At 41.0% G+C, this 18,155-nt stretch overlaps 1 protein-coding gene across 3 annotated transcripts in view; it reads right to left on the bottom strand.

Moving 5' to 3' along the window:
* Positions 1-2,650: 2,650 nt before the first annotated feature.
* Positions 2,651-18,155, bottom strand: part of LOC136838099 (zinc finger protein 345-like) — a 69,898-nt gene continuing 54,393 nt past the window's right edge. For all 3 annotated transcript variants that reach the window (XM_067102945.1, XM_067102944.1, XM_067102946.1), the window contains one exon: positions 2,651-8,462. In XM_067102945.1, coding sequence (XP_066959046.1) covers positions 6,519-8,114 — 1,596 coding nt within the window. In that variant the 5' untranslated portion in view covers positions 8,115-8,462 and the 3' untranslated portion in view covers positions 2,651-6,518. The remainder of the gene's footprint in view (positions 8,463-18,155) is intronic.

The following is an 18,155-nucleotide window of genomic DNA, read 5'->3' as shown; positions in this document are numbered from 1 at the left end:
ATTGCAAAGTCGAGGGACAAGAACACCACAGACTACTCCCATATAAAGCAGGTTAAGGAAGGAAATGGAGCGGTTCTATGCAACGAGGATAAGATACAGAAGAGGCGGAAGGAATATTAAGAACACCTCTTAAATGAAGAAAATCCTAGGAAATTCTTTGAAGATGGATTCCAGAACCTTGGTATGACACACACTATTAGCAGGAAGGAAGCAAAGAAGGCACTAAAGAAGATGAAGAATGGCAGAGCAACAGGACCAGACGGAATTCCTGCAGCAGAGGTGTGGAGGAGGAGCCTGGGAGAAGAAGGAAGAGGAGACATGTTGTGGGACCCAGCAAAGAAAATATACAGTCAGGAAAAGACACCAAAAGAATGGAGAGAAAGCTTTATTACGCCTATCTATAAAGAGAAGGGTGACATCCAGGATTATCTAGAAAGAGAAGGGTGACATCCAGGATTATCTAGAAAGAGAAGGGTGACATCCAGGATTATCTAGAAAGAGAAGGGTGACATCCAGGATTATCTAGAAAGAGAAGAGTGACAGCCAGGATTATCTAGAAAGAGAAGAGTGACAGCCAGGATTATCTAGAAAGAGAAGGGTGACAGCCAGGATTATCTAGAAAGAGAAGAGTGACAGCCAGGATTATCTAGAAAGAGAAGAGTGACAGCCAGGATTATCTACAAAGAGAAGGGTGACATCCAGGATTATCTAGAAAGAGAAGGGTGACATCCAGGATTGTGCAAACTACAGAGGAATAAAGCTAATGCCTCACACCATGGAAATCTGGGAAAGAATAATGGATCAAAGAATTAAGGAAGAAACATCTGAAGATGAAGGAGAGTTTGGTTTCATGAACGACAAATGCAGTGTTTGCCCTCCGACAGATGATGGAAAAACACCAAAGGGAAAAGCAGAAAGGACTGCACATAGTATTCAAGGATCTGGAAAAGTCGTAGGACAGAGTCCCACTGGGCCAAGAGGTTTGGAGGTGTATGTGAGTAAAGGGAACACCAGAGAAGTATGTGAGGTTGGTCCAAGATATGTACGAAGGAGCAAAAACGCAGTTTAGAAGCAGTGTTGGCCTCACTGAATGGATACCAGCAAGAGTTGGTTTACATCAGGGATCTACTTGTAAGTCCATATCTTTCTGACCTGATAATGGATGTGCTGTCTCAAGGAATAAGAGATCAATCCCCTGGTGCATGCTGCTTGCTGATGACATCATGATTTGCAGCACCAACAAAGGGGTCGAGGAGTCAAAACTAGAGCAATGGAAGAAGGTCCTGGAAGACACAGGATTAAAGATCATTAGAAAGAAGACTGAATATTTAAGGTATCTTGGTTCAACAGCAGTTGGTGATGGAAATTTGGATGTAGCAATGACACACACAGTGCAGGCTGGATGGGAGATTTGGAGAAAGATGTCAGGTGTCTTGTGTGACCGCAGAATCAACAGAATGGTTAAAGGAAGAGTGTATAAGACAGTAGTGAGACCAGCTTTGATGTATGGAGCTGAAACATGGCCGGTAAAGAGAGTGCAAGAGAAGAAATTGGATGTGGTAGAGATGAAAATGCTTAGGTGGATGTGTGGAGTGACAAAAACTGAAAGGATAAAAAATGAAAGAATAAGAGGAACTACTAAAGTCACAGAACTATCAAAGAAGGCCCAAGAAAGAAGACTGCAGTGGTATGGCCAAGTGATGAGAAGGGATGAAACATGTGTAGTAGGGAGGAGACTGACGCAGATGGAGGTGCCTGGCAGAGAGAGAGAGAGAGAGAGAGAGAGAGAGAGAGAGAGAGAGAGAGAGAGAGAGAGAGAGAGAGAGAGAGAGAGAGAGAGAGAGAGAGAAACTGAATGGATTATAAAGTTTACACAAAAGGCCAAACACTGGAACCTACGAAGTTATTCAGTGCTGGAAAGGAGGTAGGTTTGAAAGGTGTAACAGGAGGAGAAACCTCACAGTTGCACTATGAAACTCGCATGTTAAGCCCAGAGGTCTAGCAGTTGCAACATCCCATGTGTCCAACAAGCTACAGGTGTGGGATTCCTTCCTCAGCTCCTCCAGACCAGGAAGGTATTCCCGGCTGGGTAGAACCAACCAGTCAGTTCAGAGAATTGCCCAGACTCCCCCCACCAATAGGTAAGTTCCTATGTAGAGAACAAAAGTTTGTATTCATGTTGGAACAAAAAGCAAATTCTTAAGTAATATTTACATTTACGGCCAACCACAGCCACCCCTCATTCTGGTACCTGGGGCAAAAGCCAAACTGGAGTACAGACCAATGAGTGGGCAGGGCTTCCACCCTACCATAAGGAATTAATGACTGTGTCTGAAAGTTTAACAGCTGTTCCAGGCTGAATCCCTAAGTAAAGAACTTCAGGTTTGTATGTTGAGAAAAATACGAATTTAATAAAAATTGGCTATTTTGAGTCCATCCTTTGGATGACAAGTGTATTCCTGTTTTGAAAAATGTAGTTTTATTCCTTTGTAGGAAAAGCTCTTGAAGATGATTACTTCTAGGGTTATGGGAAAATCTGTTTTCATTCAGTACAAGGTCACTTTAATGGTACCTGTTGAAAGTAAATAGTACACCATATACTGATACTACTTCAATATTTACTTGAAATGGTAAAAAATAGTTGCAAAAATGTCCAGGGTACGGTTTATTGATAGGCAAACATTGTCGCGACAGTGTACAAAAATACAATTGGCTTGATACAAGACACAGAAGCATGATAGCTTATCACATGCTGTGAGGTATTTCAAGTAGTATTCCATTCTACACATGAGAAACATAAGCAATAGAGTCACAACGGTGATCCTTTCCTGAGGCAGCGACTCAAGTCGAATCCGCCTTCAGTCAGATCTTAATAATATTAATAATAATAATAATAATATAATAATAATAATAATAATAATAATAATAATAATAATACAGTATTCTTTCTTTCAACTCACACAATCTAGATGCATGAGATAAAATGATAAAAATAATAACACAATTTATCCATAAAATCATAAAAATGATAATTGGCAATAAATACAATATTTAACATTAAAAAAACTATACAAATAAAAGTGAAGAATTCTTAGCATCGTAAGATCGGATCAACGAATGTCGAGACCATCATAACCCAGGGATTCCTTGTACTGTAGATGGTAACACTGAATACTGATCAAGTTGACAATACAAGACTTCCCATGCTGAGGAGTTACATAAGGTCTCTAGTGCTTCCATACCAGACACACACGCTCACTTTCTGCACTGATCAGCTACATAAGATACATGCCATCACTAGGGCTTCCATACAAGACATGCACAACAGTCACTGGTTTCTTTAGTTAATGGACTAAGTGAGGACTTATGAAATAATGTCCAAGAGGGCCAGGAGAGCTGAGTGGGGAGGGCCGGGCAAGGCTTTATCTGATCGGGAGCTTTCACGACTGTTATTGGCTAAAAAGCAAAGATGTCATTGCAAGTTATTTCTTTTATTACTTTTGAGTGGCTACTGAGTGTCATGATTATGTCACAGAAGTTTCGATCTCTCGTTGGCTGCTTTGTCTGTCCTCCCATTCTCTCTCTCTTCCATTTCCCCCTCTGATGGATAACTCCAAAAGTTACAATGAATTTATGACTGTTAAATTTATGAACAAAATGATCTTAAATTAAGCAAGGGCTTTTCTGAAGTTGCAATACCAGTGACCTGAGAAACTTGAAGAACACATTATGAAATAACATCTCAGCAGAAACTGCCCAGTGATGTTGCATCCAAACTTTTCTTACTTATCAGTGTCTGTCTTTGCATGTGTATATTTCCTCCATGTATCTGTTCAAGTACACATATGAATCATACTGAAGTCAATTACAATACACACTTTCTCTTTCTCTCTCTGGGTTATTCTTTATTACTATTTATGTATATGGTATTGCATACAAAACTTTATGAATCCTTCCTTGGTCAAAACCCCTTACAATAATCACCTTCAACTTGGGCAATCATATATCAATGGTTGAAACCTTGGGTAAACACTTAATGCAATATGTTTAATGTTAAACACAATTATATCAATCACACTTTATTATGGGACATTAACTTGTAATCGTAAGATCATGCACAATGCAACAGAAAGGTAGCACCCAGATACTACAGTATTCATATAATTGGTTGCACAGGAGTAATTTACATGTAATCAACAAATCAACTGAACTCTGAACAGTGTAATTTTAATTGCAAAGTAAAGTACTTAGAGGTATTGCTTGTCCATACAACACAAGCAAAAGACTGCATATTGCTTTAGTTCTTGTTCACTTTTCATTCAGTCCCAACCGTTAAATCAGAATGCGTTGGGGCAACAGTTACTTCATACCCATATAAGTCATAGACAACAAAATGATTAGGTGTTGCATTTATATCTTGTTTCCTGCTCATTCAGTTGTAACCATTTAAAAGCTACTGGACATGATATCTGTAAGTCTCTCTCTCTTCACTCTGCGGTTTAAAAGCTCTTGTTATCAATTTGGGCAAATGTGAAGTGTAATCTTTCTTTTTAGCCTTCAAAGGTAATGCCATTTGCAGTCTTGCATCTCTCTCTCACTTTTGCCAGCACTCAAGGAGTGGTTTCCATACCTTAGAGAACTCGGCCTGTGTCACCTTGTTTCTACAAATTGCTCACATTCAGAGTAAGAACTCAATATGCAGTGCATGATAAAGTTGATATCCTTTAATGGAATGTAATTAATATCACTGCATCAATCAGTGTTTTCAGTAAATATGGTGCAATACAGATTTAAAAGTCGTCTCAACCAACCAACAATATGTGATAGCCTCAGCTCCAGAAGCTTCAGATGTTTTGGAAGGAGAACATTTTTTATGCCACACCAAATAAATAACAATAATGCTGTAATACATCTTTAATAAGATTTGAATGAAATGTTTTCTAGATCTGTAACATGGAGGTAACAAAATGCAGTACAATGTAGTTGCTACTTTCAATATCAAATAAGCATGTGTTGACATACATGTATGCATATACATGTGCATACACGTACATGTATGCATCATGATGCTGTGCATTTGGACATTTCTCTTTTCTCCTCAAGGGTTATTCTTGATACAAAAAGAGGTTTTTCAAGTTTTGGCTCATGTGAACAGTTCCAGCAATGCAAACAGGTATGAGAGAGAGAGAGAGAGAGAGAGAGAGAGAGAGAGAGAGAGAGAGAGAGAGAGAGAGAGAGAGAGAGAGAGAGAGAATTTCAATAGTAATTTTTTTATACATTTTATACATTTATTCAGTAAACATAAGTCTAATCCTTCGGGCCAGCCCTAGGAGAGCTGTTAATCAGCTCAGTGGTCTGGTAAAACTAAGATATACTTAACTTATTCAGTAAACAGTATTGTACAGTTTGGTTTTCATTAAGTGTACAGTACAGTATTGTAGAGTATTCTGTACTACTTATAAGCATATACTGTACAGTACTGTAGTCACAAAACAGGTAAAAAAAAAAGGTACAAAATTATAATTTTCATATAATTAATTATTTGGATACAGTACTGACCTCCTGTTAAAGTTAGCTTATATCTATGCACTATTAGGTGTGATTGTATACAAAAAATTTTTAAAATGACGCTTGGCTAATCCTCTATGACTGTCTCTGTCATCACCTGTTTCCCTTCAGGTGGCATTGGAATGTTTAGGTTCTTGTCAGCATTCTTCATGACCACTCACTAACTTGTGGGGAGGCCGATCGCACCTAATGGCGCAAAGATGTAAGCTAACTTTAACAGCAGGTAAGACTCATTCCACATACAGTAATTGACATTTTAAATCTGTGTTTTTTTTTTTTTTTTTTTTACCATATCCACAAATTTCCAATCATCTCCACAAGAGCATTGGATATTTTACAGCAGATAATTGAGGGTTTACTGTAAATGGCTACTTTCCAGTATGAATTCTCAGATGAAATATAAGATGTTTCCTGGAATAAGCTTTCCAACATTCTTACACATGAATGGTTTCTTTCAAGTATGAATTCTCATGTCTTGTAAGAGTAATTTTTGTGGAAGAGCCTTCCCATATTTCCTTGCACATATAAGACTTTTCTCCAGATTGGCTCATCTATGTCTTGTAAGATGATGTTTCATTGAAAATGCTTTCCAGTATGAATTCTCATATGGCTTGCAAGGGTAATTTAACCAAAATATTCCTCCCAGCATTCCTTGCACATGAACAGATTCTCTTCTGTATGAATTTTCATATGATATGTAAGACCACTTGTATAGAAAAACACTTTCCCACATTTCTTGCCCATGAATGGCTTCTCTCCTGTATAGAAGACAATATAGAATTTAGGGCAAAGGCCAAGCAATGGGACTCATGAGGTCATTCAGAGCTAAATCAGAATTAACAGTGAAAAAAAGTCTGAAATGTGTAACAGGATGAAAACCTCAAAGCAGTTGAGGACTATGAATCAACTGTTAGGAGAGGGTGGAAAGTACGATGGAAGGAAGAGAAAATTCACGGAGGTACACTAGAAGGAAGAAAGCGTCTGCAGCTAGGGGTTGAAGGAATGCTGCAAAAACTTAAGTAATGCCTAAATTGCACCACATAAGGTGCATTGATGGGACTATACCCTATGGGATTTTCTCCAGTATGAATTCTCATATGGACTGTAAGATGATGTTTCCAGGAAAATGCTTTCCCACATTCCTTGCACATGAATGGCTTCTCTCCAGTATGTATTCTCATATGACTTGTAAGATTTGGTTTCTGGGAAAATGCTTTCCCACATTCACTGCACATGAATGGCTTCTCTCCAGTATGAATTTTCATATGACTTGTAAGATTTGCTTTCTGGGAAAATGCTTTCCCACATTCCTTACACCTGAATGGCTTCTCTCCAGTATGAATTTTCATATGACTTGTAAGATTTTGTTTCATGGAAAATGCTTTCCCACATTCCTTACACCTGAATGGCTTCTCTCCAGTATGACTTCTCATATGAACTTTAAGATCTGGTTTCCTGGAAAATGCTTTCCCACATTCCTTGCACATGAATGGCTTCTCTCCAGTATGACTTCTCATATGACATGTAAGATCTGGTTCCCTGGAAAATACTTTCCCACATTCCTTGCACATGAATGGCTTCTCTCCAGTATGTAGTGTCATATGATTTGTAAGTTCTGGTTTCCGGGAAAATGCTTTCCCACATTCCTTGCACATAAATGGCTTCTCTCCAGTATGAATTCTCATATGAACTTTAAGATGTTGTTTCATGGAAAATGCTTTCCCACATTCCTTGCACATGAATGGCTTCTCTCCAGTATGACTTCTCATATGACGTGTAAGATCTGGTTCCCTGGAAAATGCTTTCCCACATTCCTTGCACATGAACGGCTTCTCTCCAGTATGTAGTGTCATATGATTTGTAAGTTCTGGTTTCCGGGAAAATGCTTTCCCACATTCCTTGCACATGAATGGCTTCTCTCTAGTATGACTTCTCATATGATGTTTAATATTTCCTTTCTGGGAAAATGCTTTCCCACATTCCTTGCACATGAATGGCTTCTCTCCAGTATGAATTCTCATATGATGTTTAAGATTTCCTTTATGGGAAAATGCTTTCCCACATTCCTTGCACATGAATGGCTTCTCTCCAGTATGAATTCTCATATGATGTTTAAGATTTCCTTTCTGGGAAAATGCTTTCCCACATTCCTTGCACATGAATGCTTTCGCTCTGGTAGGATTTGTGATATGACTTGTAAGATTAATTTCCTTGTAAAATGCCTTCTCACAGTCACTGGATCTGAAAGGCTTCTCTCCATTCTGACTATTCCTTCTTTCTTGTTTTACTTCCTTTTTGCAAGTTATTTGATCTTTTTCATTCACTACTGAATTCACTTCATAAGAATATTCATCATCTTTATTAGACTCACAGAATACCTCTGGCTCTATTTTGATGTCCATCAATGGATCCAGAGACAAAGAGTCATCATTACTGGTTTCACTAAAGGCAGCCATGTGGCTGTTTTCTTGTTTTATGGAAGGTAGTGATAATGCACCTTCAGTTTCACTTTTCAAAGGAAATTCTAAAGAATGTTCTGGATTCATTTTAGCCTTTTGTCCAGTTCTGTTCTGTAAACACAATGTGTTCAATTGACAACTCTTAACACAAAATTGTTTACAAATGATTATCCAATAAATCTGTTATAAAGTACAATATCTTGAAGGACTACAACCAGACTTCATTGCTGATGTATGAATCTGATATTCACAACAGATTTTACTTGTTGCTGATGTAATTTGTAAAGCAGGAGTACAATCATTAACCGTTGTTGCCTACACTTTAAGAATTGCTATTGGGAATGTTGCTGTAGTACCATCAAACACACAATCATTCCCAAAATCTTGATGCTGCTCAAAACTGATGAAGGAAGGAAGGCTCTTCTGAGGGAGAATCTGAAATCAAAGAATGCAACAGAATTAGGAAACAGAATGCCACAACTGCAGCAAAATAATAAAATTTAATTCAGGTTCCTATAAAGGTCTCACGTCAATTATCAAGGTGTGCATTTGCCAGTATCCAGATATTAACCCTTAAACGCCGACTGGACGTATCATACGTCGACTAAAATTGTCTGATGTACCGTACATTGACTACAAAAAATTTCAACCTTCGGTCAACTTTGACTCGACCGAAATGGTCAAAAAACACAATTGTACGCTAAAACTCTTATATTCTAGTAATATTAAATCATTTACCTTCATTTTGTAACAAATTGGAAGTCTCTAGCACAATATTTCGATTTATGGTGAATTTTTGAAAAAAACTCTTTCCTTACGTCCGCGTGGTAACTCAGTTGAAAATTTCAGAAATTCTTTCGTCATTTTGTCGTAATTTTTGCACTGTTTTACATTAGCCGTTACATAAAGTTTTATATATGAAAATGTGCGGAATTTCATGTAAAATACAACAAAATACAACCCATGGTTGTAGCTTTTATCAGTTTGGAAATATTTTCATATAAATCACGATAACTGCCAAAATTTCAACGTTCGGTCAACTTTGACTCAACCGAAATGGTAAAAAACGCAATTGTAAGCTAAAACTCTTACATTCTACTAACATTCAATCATTTACCTTCATTTTGCAACAAATTGGAAGTCTCTAGCACAATATTTCGATTTATGGTGAATTTTTGAAAAAACTTTTTTCTTACGTCCGCACCAGAAATTCTTTCGTCACGTCGTAATGTTTGCACCGTTTCATATTAGTCGTTACATAAAGCTTTATATATGGAAATGTGTGCAATTTCATTTAGAATACAACAGAAAATAACTCATGGTTGTAGCTTTTATCAATTTTGAAATATTTTCATATAAATCACGATAACTGCTAAAATTTCAACCTTCGGTCAACTTTAACTCGACCGAAATGGTAAAAAACGCAATTATAAGCTAAACCCCTAACATTCTAGTAATATTCAATCATGTACCTTCATTTTGCAACAAACTGGAAGTCTCTACCACAATATTTCGATTTATGGTGAATTTATGAAAAAAAATACTTTTTCCTTACATCTGCGTGCGGTAACTCTGCCGAACATCTCAGAAATTCTTTCGTCACGTTGTCGTAATGTTTGCATCGTTTTACATTAGTCGTTACATAAACTTTTATATATGAAAATGTGCGTAATTTCATGTAGAATACAACAGAAAATAACTCATGGTTGTAGCTTTTATCAGTTTTGAAATATTTTCACATAAATCACGATAACTGCCAAAATTTCAACCTTCGGTCAACTTTAACTCAACAGAAATGGTCGAAAAAACGCAATTGTAAGCTAAAACTCTTACATTCTAGTAATATTCAATCATTTACCTTCATTTTGCAATAAATTGAAGTCTCTAGCACAATATTTCGATTTATGGTGAATTTTTGAAAAAACATTTTCCTTACACCCGCTGGTAACTCGCCAGAAGACTAACATCTCAGAAATTCTTTCAGATCACGTTGTTGTAATGTTTGCACAGTTTTATATTAGTTGTTACATAAACTTTTATATATGAAAATGTGCGAAATTTCATGTAGATACAACAGAAAATAACTCATGGTTGTAGCTTTTATCAGTTTTGAAATATTTTCATATAAATCACGATAAATAGAAAAAATTCGACCTTCGGTCAACTTTAACTCGACCGAAATGGTCGAACACTGCAATTGTAAGCTAAAACACTTACAGTCTAGTAATATTCAATCAATTAGCTTCATTTTTCAACAAACGGGAAGTCTCTAGCACAATATTTCGATTTATGGTGAATTTTTGAAAAAAACTTTTTTATGTCCGAGCATTACGAATTCATGCATTATTTTGTGATATTTTCTCTGTGTTGCTTTGATCGTTTTACAATTTGTTATATACCAAAATCATCGCAATTTAGTGTACAATACAAAGAAAAAAAAATAACCAGTCAGCTTTAACCGTTTTGCTCACAGCGATTTGTATAAAATTATATATGAAAAGCTGTCATATATTTCAATATTTATATATGATAATGATATTTTTTCATTTCTGATGGTTGCATACTAAACTTCAGGCAATGACAACAAAAGGAGCCAAAATGAACTCTTAATCTTAAAAACTAAGCGTGCTGTGATTTTTGAAAAAAAGACTAGGTTTCAGCTAACCCTGAACGCCACCGGCATACGGGAGACATTTTTGTAAATAGAGGCTCAGCGTTAGAGGGCTAATACAATCTAACCAAATGTTGTCCAGACACAGCATCGAAACATTCCTGAGGCAACAATACAACAATAGAATAACAGTTAATGTTGACTCCTTCCCTCTCACATCTCTAAACCGTCTTGGCTTAACATTACAGTATTATTTATGAACATATCCTTATTATCAAATCAAAGGCAGGAATAGAAAATGCAAGACCAGCATAAGAATTTTGTGGGGTAACAGCAGGAAGGGTATACAGTACAGTAAGTGCTTAATTACATGTGATCCACATATACATAACACCATATTATCCACAGATGCAGTAGACACTAAGAAGAAAAAAATAGTAGGGGTGAATTGAGTAGTAATTTCAAGAGAGATGAAAGTTTTCAAATTAGTTTCACTGATTGTTACTGCAGATACAACACATGAGTAGCTATCAAGACCAGCAACATTGATGACAGTCTTGGAAGGTTAAATGTGCTGCTACATTTCCTCATATATGGCACACTTTTTCAGAGCCATACAAACCAGAGCTTTTTATGAAGGAGTATCTTTCAGTGCAAGTTGCAAATGGGGTAATTGGTGGTTAAGAAGAGTGAGTAAGGGAATTCCCCTCACTCACATGCCATCACCAAGCACCACTTCTTCTTCTGGCCTGACAAACAAAGAAAGGTGGCTGAGATGGGAGATATGAAATAAGGCTTTGGTTTGTATACCTATGAAAATTTCATATTTCCTCGTTTGCTGTATCTGCATTTGCACTGTTTGTGACTTGGCAGTATCCACATTTAACTCCACCCCACCAAAATCTACGTGAATGTATACATAGATAAATAAAAATGAATACAGTAAAAACCCTTTTAGTTTTCAATGCTGCAAGGGTGGAAAAATGGAAAGGAAATGCTGTTAAAAGTTCATTACCCTACTACAAGGGAAGCATTTTGGAGGGGTAAACAAGGGTATAGGTACAGTGGACTCTCGCTATATCGTGGTTCAGCATTTGCGGCTTCAGTTAGTTGCAGGTTTTGCTGTGGAACATATCTCCAATATTATCAAGGAAAATTCACCAATTCGCAGATTTTTCCAGAGGCAATATTCACTACTTGTATTGTTTTCATGGTTAAATACATTTTTTATGATAAAAAAAATGATTTACCGTGTATGTTCGTGTAACGCACGATCTCGCATATCGTGCGATCCCCAAATTTCCACCCTTAAAACATGATTTCTCTACGAAAAAGATTCTGCTGTAAAAGCCTGGGGACGAACTGTCACGACTTCTACAGCGCGTTTTCTCGCATCACTACAATCTCCTCCCAGAGAATGAGATCCCTCAGTGAGCCAAGTAAGTAAGAGCAGAATCAGACCGAAGTGTTGGTGAGGGGTGGTTGAGACTCGAGGGGAAGTGGATAGCCCTCCTGAAGGACATCCACTACCCAGGTCTCACCTCTGTGTCGCTGCCATCTTGCCGAATGGCTTGACAGGCAACCCCCAACGATGGCAGCTTGTGGAGGGGAATGCCAACCCTAGCATTTTCCTCCTTTCTTTCCCTTGCCTCCCTTCCCTTTGCTGGCGTGGAAAGGTGGAGGAAAGGGGTGAGAATGTGCACCTCTCTTCGCAGGGGCAGAAGAAGGCTGGGTGGTTTCTCGAATGCCCTTCAAAGCCTGGGATTCCTTAGGGCCTGAGGAACTGCTAGCTGGACCCGAAGGTCAGGCTGAAGTGATACGCATAGACCCAGAGGCCTTTGTCACTACCTGGTGGACAAGTCGGCTGTTATCCTCAACATGACACTTGTCCACCATAGCATCTACCTCTTCTCGAGAGAAGAGAGAGGCAGAACCCAGCACCAGTTCGTTCCGAAGAGCCAAAGTCAGGTCCAGGCCAACATACCTGGTGATCCTCTTCAGCACCAAGTTTGCCCACAGGTTTGCCATCTGGTGGGCCAGGTAGGAGATAGCCCTACCACAAGATTGGCACAGTCTCCAGAAAGGTGAGTCCTCTGAGGGGTTGATGGACACCCCAGTGACTGTAACCTTGGACACTGTGAGAGACCACAGGTCCAACTAGGAGACTGAATGGAATGCTGCCATGGCAGTGGCTTCCAGGCTTGCTGCTTCCTGTTGCCTGAAAACTACATCCTCTGCCCCAAACTGCTTCAGCGAGAGACCAGGAGCTACGCGAAACAAGTCTGAGTCAACCTGTTTCATCAGCAATGGATCTCTCGAGGGTGCATAGTACTTCTTCTGGCAAGGCAGAGGTGGGGGAAGTAGCTTGGCTGAGCGATTAGATCAAAGGGAACTCTCCTCCCCAGACACAAGAGAGTTAACCTGATCTAAGACTCCCTTGGCAAGCGAGGACTAAGGCAAGCATACAGAAGCTCAGAGTTCCTTCTTAGGACCCCAGAAGACTTCAAGGCCAGAAAGACGGTCGATGGCCCTTCCCCGGGATTGTTGTGTCAATGAATCAACACGACAATACCTGGAAAGGTCCTCTGTATCTCAATAGAATATGCTTCTTGGGGCAGAGGACCCTCGGGTCCTTCCAATCCACAGTCCTCTCCCTGCAGGTAGGAGTAAGTCACCAGAACCTCCAGTTCCCCACTCAACCACTTGGGCATATGAACAGGTAGGTCCAAGAACCTTGCCTGCTTCCTAAGTCCTCGTGGTAGGGCTCAAAGAGACTTGAGATGTAGTCCCTCATCCCAAAGACCGGGCAGAGCAAGCAAGAGATCCCAGTGTCTCTCTCGGGGAGAGAGATACATCTTTGGGAGACCAAGCTTGGGCCTTCTTCCGGGTAGGAGAAGCGACCTCCCTCTTCCTCCGCTTGTGGGGTTTGGAAGAGGAAGCGGAGGCGGCAACAACAGACGCAGGAGATGAAACCTTCTTGGACCTCTTCTTGGACTTTGACTTCTTCGCCTTCTTCAGAAGGCGTGGAAGATCTGCTCCATGAGGTTGGAAGAAGACTGGCACAGACTCCTGGGGAGCAGGGACGGGCACCATAATGGACAAAGCAGGGGTGTGAGACTTGTGTAACATTGTTGGGGTCATTATAGTTGGGTGCATAGATGTACCTAGGGGCATCAGATAATTCGTGGTCACAGTGACAGTCAAAGTGGTGACTGTCGTGGCAGAGTGAGTCACTGGAGGGAGTGCAGGGGCATGAGCAGCTCACAGGTGACTCAGAATGCCCCTCATAGAGGGAACTCCTTGGAGGCCAAGGGACTGCCAGGTCTCCTGCAGTTCCTCCTCCACATCTGGAAACAAAATCGGGTTGGGGGTAGTCTCCATTTGCACTGAGGGGATTAGCCGCCCCCCCGCCCCAAGCGAACAGAGGCCACCAAAAGGAGGTTGTCCTTTCTTCCAGTCCCCTGACAATCTTCGCCTGACGAAGCGAGCTAAGATGACGAAGAGGAAACTTCTCCCGAAGGAGAAGTAGCAAAGTGGGGAAGTTCTGCTGGTGGGAGGAAAGTATCTGAAGGATTAGCAACCAAGGGAGTCATCGGGGGCATGTTACCCTCAGATGATAACTTGGGGAGCTTCTTTTGATACTTCCGCCTCAGCAAATACTTCGACTATAGCTCTGGAGTCCGGTCACGGCAATCCTCACACACAGAATCAGGATTAGAATCATACCCCCTGCACAATGTGCGAAGGGTATGAGGGTTAACATCAAGGGCTGAGCAGTAATGGTTGCAAGCCTTCTCAGTGGTACCAGGGCATTTTCTCTTTGGCACGGTCTTCTGCTCAGACCACTCAGATGATTTATGGGTTTGCTTTTCCATAGCAAACACACAAACACATAGACACAAGGAAAAACACAAAATGGCACAATCCCACCTGGAAAGGAAGCAATGTTCACAGTAGTATTCACGGTAGTAAACACAGCGAAAACAACGGCAGCAGGGATGAGGGCAGCAGAGCAGCACAAACTCTCCATAGCACAGCCAAAGGTAAAGTGATGCTCTACCGATTGGGCGGGTGGGACTCCCACCTGGTCGTTTGGTAGTTAAGTACCAAACCACATTGGTTAAAAGTTTAACAGCCGGTTCCAGCTGCGCTACAGGTAATTCCTATATAAAGACCAAGGGTCTGTACATTGTGTAGGAACAAATAAGGACTCTCTGGAGGTATAAAATGATGCCTAAGGAAAACGTTTATGCAAGATTTCAGAAGTTAAAGACTAGGTTTCAGCAGACCCTGGCTCCACTTAACTCTATCAGTTACTAAGCCTTGGCAGGCCCCATCTAACCAAGAGCTACATCTTTGAAAGGCAACATTATACTTCACACACTGTCTGAGAAATTACTGATCAAAATATGACACTCATTCTGGTGTCATTTTAAATCAGATTACTGTATTTGTACTTTGTGGTATGTTAACATTTAAAACAAAGGCTCAAGCAGCAAGCTGAAATCTGCCAAAAATGAAGTTTTCAAAATAAAACTAATATTGTAATACCTACCTGAACACCTGAATTTGTCTCATTAAGTGACTGAAGATTCAATATAGCTTATATCAAATACTAGGTACATATAATTTATGGAAATTCTCTCTTACTGCAATTACTACTACCTTTTATGTCATCACCTGGGTCTGTTATTGAGGAAAATCAGCACTAGACACTGAAGAAAACACGTTCCTTCTGCAGATCACCAGAGATCATCCGTAATAACAGAGGTTATTCAGGTAAAGAGATGTGGATTCCATTAGCACATAAACATTTTCTATACACAATACAGTACCAATGAGATTGTACACTAAGCACTCTGCAGATTCAATGCAAATGTGAGACTAATGCAGTAAAACGTGTGAAAAAAATGTCATTTTTCCCATTCCTGTCTTCTGTGTCCCTGTATGAACCTGCAAACACAAGTTCTGTACAGGTTCAGTTTTAGCCGAGTTAATGTTCTGGGTACTTCCACATTAATATGAGCTAGAGATAGAGCCTTTAGAAGGCTGTGGCCTATAGCCTAAAATTAACATAAGACTTTAAATCATTTATATAATATCTGCCATCCAGACTGTCTTGGGTTACAGTAGCTGATGCTACAGGCTATAGTCTACAGTCTACAGGCATCACAATTTTGAAAGAACAGATTTTTTCCAAAACCAGGCAAACCTGAGGTCCTTTACATTAGGGATTACTTTCAGCGTAGGCTGGAAACGGCCGTTAAACTTGAGCAAGGTGGTTAGGCAGCAACTACCGCCAGGTAGGCGGGAATACCTGCCTGCCCAGATAAAAGCTCCTGCCCAACCCAGGGATCAGGGACTCTGGGTGAGGGGGAGAACTGAGAAGAGTGGAGGCTAGGTCCACCGATCTCGCCCCCTCTGTGACCGCGGATGCAGACACGAGGGACAAGGAGACAGATTCTGTCAGGGGCAGCAAGGGAAGGCCATCGGGACCCAGATATGACTGAGAAGGATTAACAACTATCGTAATTGAAGGAGCTGAAGACGGCCCCTCCCACGCCTTAGATTCCTTCCGTTTGTATCTGGGGCTCTGAGAGTACCTATCCCACTGCTTGGGGGACCAAAGCCTACACTCATCACAGGGGTCATCATCAGTACAATTGGGGGGTCCTGCTCTTTGCGACATTTTAAGCAAAGGGAAAGGGGGCCAGATTCACACTGCAGTGGAAGGTGCCACATTTCTTGTCCACAGGGGCAAATCCAAGGCACAGGCTTATCCAAATCATAGGTTTGTAAAAGATCATCCACATTACAAACATGCACAAATACACATGGAAAGAAGCCAAAATGAAAACAGGAACAAACACACCGTGAGAAGGTTGAAGCTTTAGCACCCAGGGAAGTCCAAGCAGAGAGTCAGGAAAACACGTCCGCTTCAGACGAGGCCGGAATGTAAAGTGAATGCGTGAAGCCAGGCAGTTGGTACCCTGGGTTTCCCACTGTTCTAATCATCCAGCTCATTGTACTAATACCAACACATGCCTTGTAAGTCTTTAGTGGCCAGTCTTAGCTTTGGCCCAAAGTATTCTATATATAAAGGACCAAGGTTTTGTATTTGTATAGGAACAACATTCCCGCTTGGCCTTCAGTCCAGGTTCACATTGAGGTGGCATGAGGTGGGCATAGTATGCCATGTAAAATGCCTGTGGGCAAGACCACAGGAAGGCAAGAGTGGTGGTCTAAGGAGACAACGTCTTGCTCGACCGACAAAAACTTCCGAGTGCAGGGATGACCAGCCATCAACTCATGAGCTCTCAGGTGGAAGGTACCGGTATCGTCGTCGGTCAGCTGCCGAGTATTCTCCTTTGATCAGCCACGAAGTCAGGGAAGATGTCCTCAGAAACTTCTCCTTGGGAGAGACAGTACTAGAGAAACGTTGATGACATCCAGGTTAGGAATGTTGAGCTCTTCGAAAGTACCACATTCTAATAGACAAGGTAACGAATGATCTAGATCATCACACAAAGTCCAAGGAGAAGGGGAACAAAAAGGATCTCGAACCTGACAGTAGATGCCAATGGATTCAGAGTCCACCTACGACATCCAAGAAGGAGTCAAGGTATGATCCCCATCCCTGTTCTTCCATCTTCGACGCCAAGGCCGGAGTAAGCTGAGAGATGGTCCTAAGAGGGCACATATCTATCCGACGACTCTCGTAAGGCACGTGCAGAGCACAGACAGGAACCCTAAACGAGTCGACATGTCACCCAGGAACAGTTCCTGGGACAGCATGACCAAACAAGCTTCGGGTCCGTAGCTAACCGACTAAGGAGATGAAGGCTACTTCAGATAGAAGACTAGGTCAGAAGGGCCTACGTTCTTACCATATGAAAGGGAGAGAAGCAGCCCTCGGCGGAGAAGACGAGGAAGTCCAGACTTGAAGAGTGACTCTGACCTGAGAAGAAGTTCCATCAATGACACCATTGAACATGAAGACAGATCCAGTCCCTGGGACAGTGTTGCACAGGACTTCTCAAGGGATATCCAGCTATATCCTAGCTGCTCGGCAAGAAGCCTGCTTGCAAGGAAAGTTGGAAGGTCTCCTGTCCTGAACACACAGGGGATGCACTGCCTCAAGAATCACTTCTTGTGTAGCTAAGCACAGGAGGTTGGGTCAAGCAGAACCCTCTCGATGCCTCAGCTATCAGGTCGGATGAAGGCGAGCTCAAGCATTTGTCTGTAACCCGGGTGAGCATTGCTTCTGAACCTCTAGCTAAAACAGACAAATACGAGGGAAAAACTTAGATATCGAGCTTTCACCAAAAAGACAGCATGCCTCACCATAGCGGCCCTGGTCTCAGACGACAAGGAGCGAGAAAACACTACCGACTTGTGTGCAGGGAGGCAACAGAAGGACGGTAGGGATTTCTCAGTCCAGCAGTCTCTGCATGAATCTTCGTGAAGAAAGAGTGAGCAGCATGTTCCGTCCCGATCACTCAAACCCGAGGCCAGGC

The sequence above is a fragment of the Macrobrachium rosenbergii genome, unplaced genomic scaffold (genome assembly GCF_040412425.1).
Source record: "Macrobrachium rosenbergii isolate ZJJX-2024 unplaced genomic scaffold, ASM4041242v1 171, whole genome shotgun sequence".
Lineage (NCBI taxonomy): Eukaryota > Metazoa > Arthropoda > Malacostraca > Decapoda > Palaemonidae > Macrobrachium > Macrobrachium rosenbergii.
The sequence above is the reverse complement of the archived record's forward strand: the minus strand, read 5'-3'. Positions and strand labels throughout refer to the sequence as shown.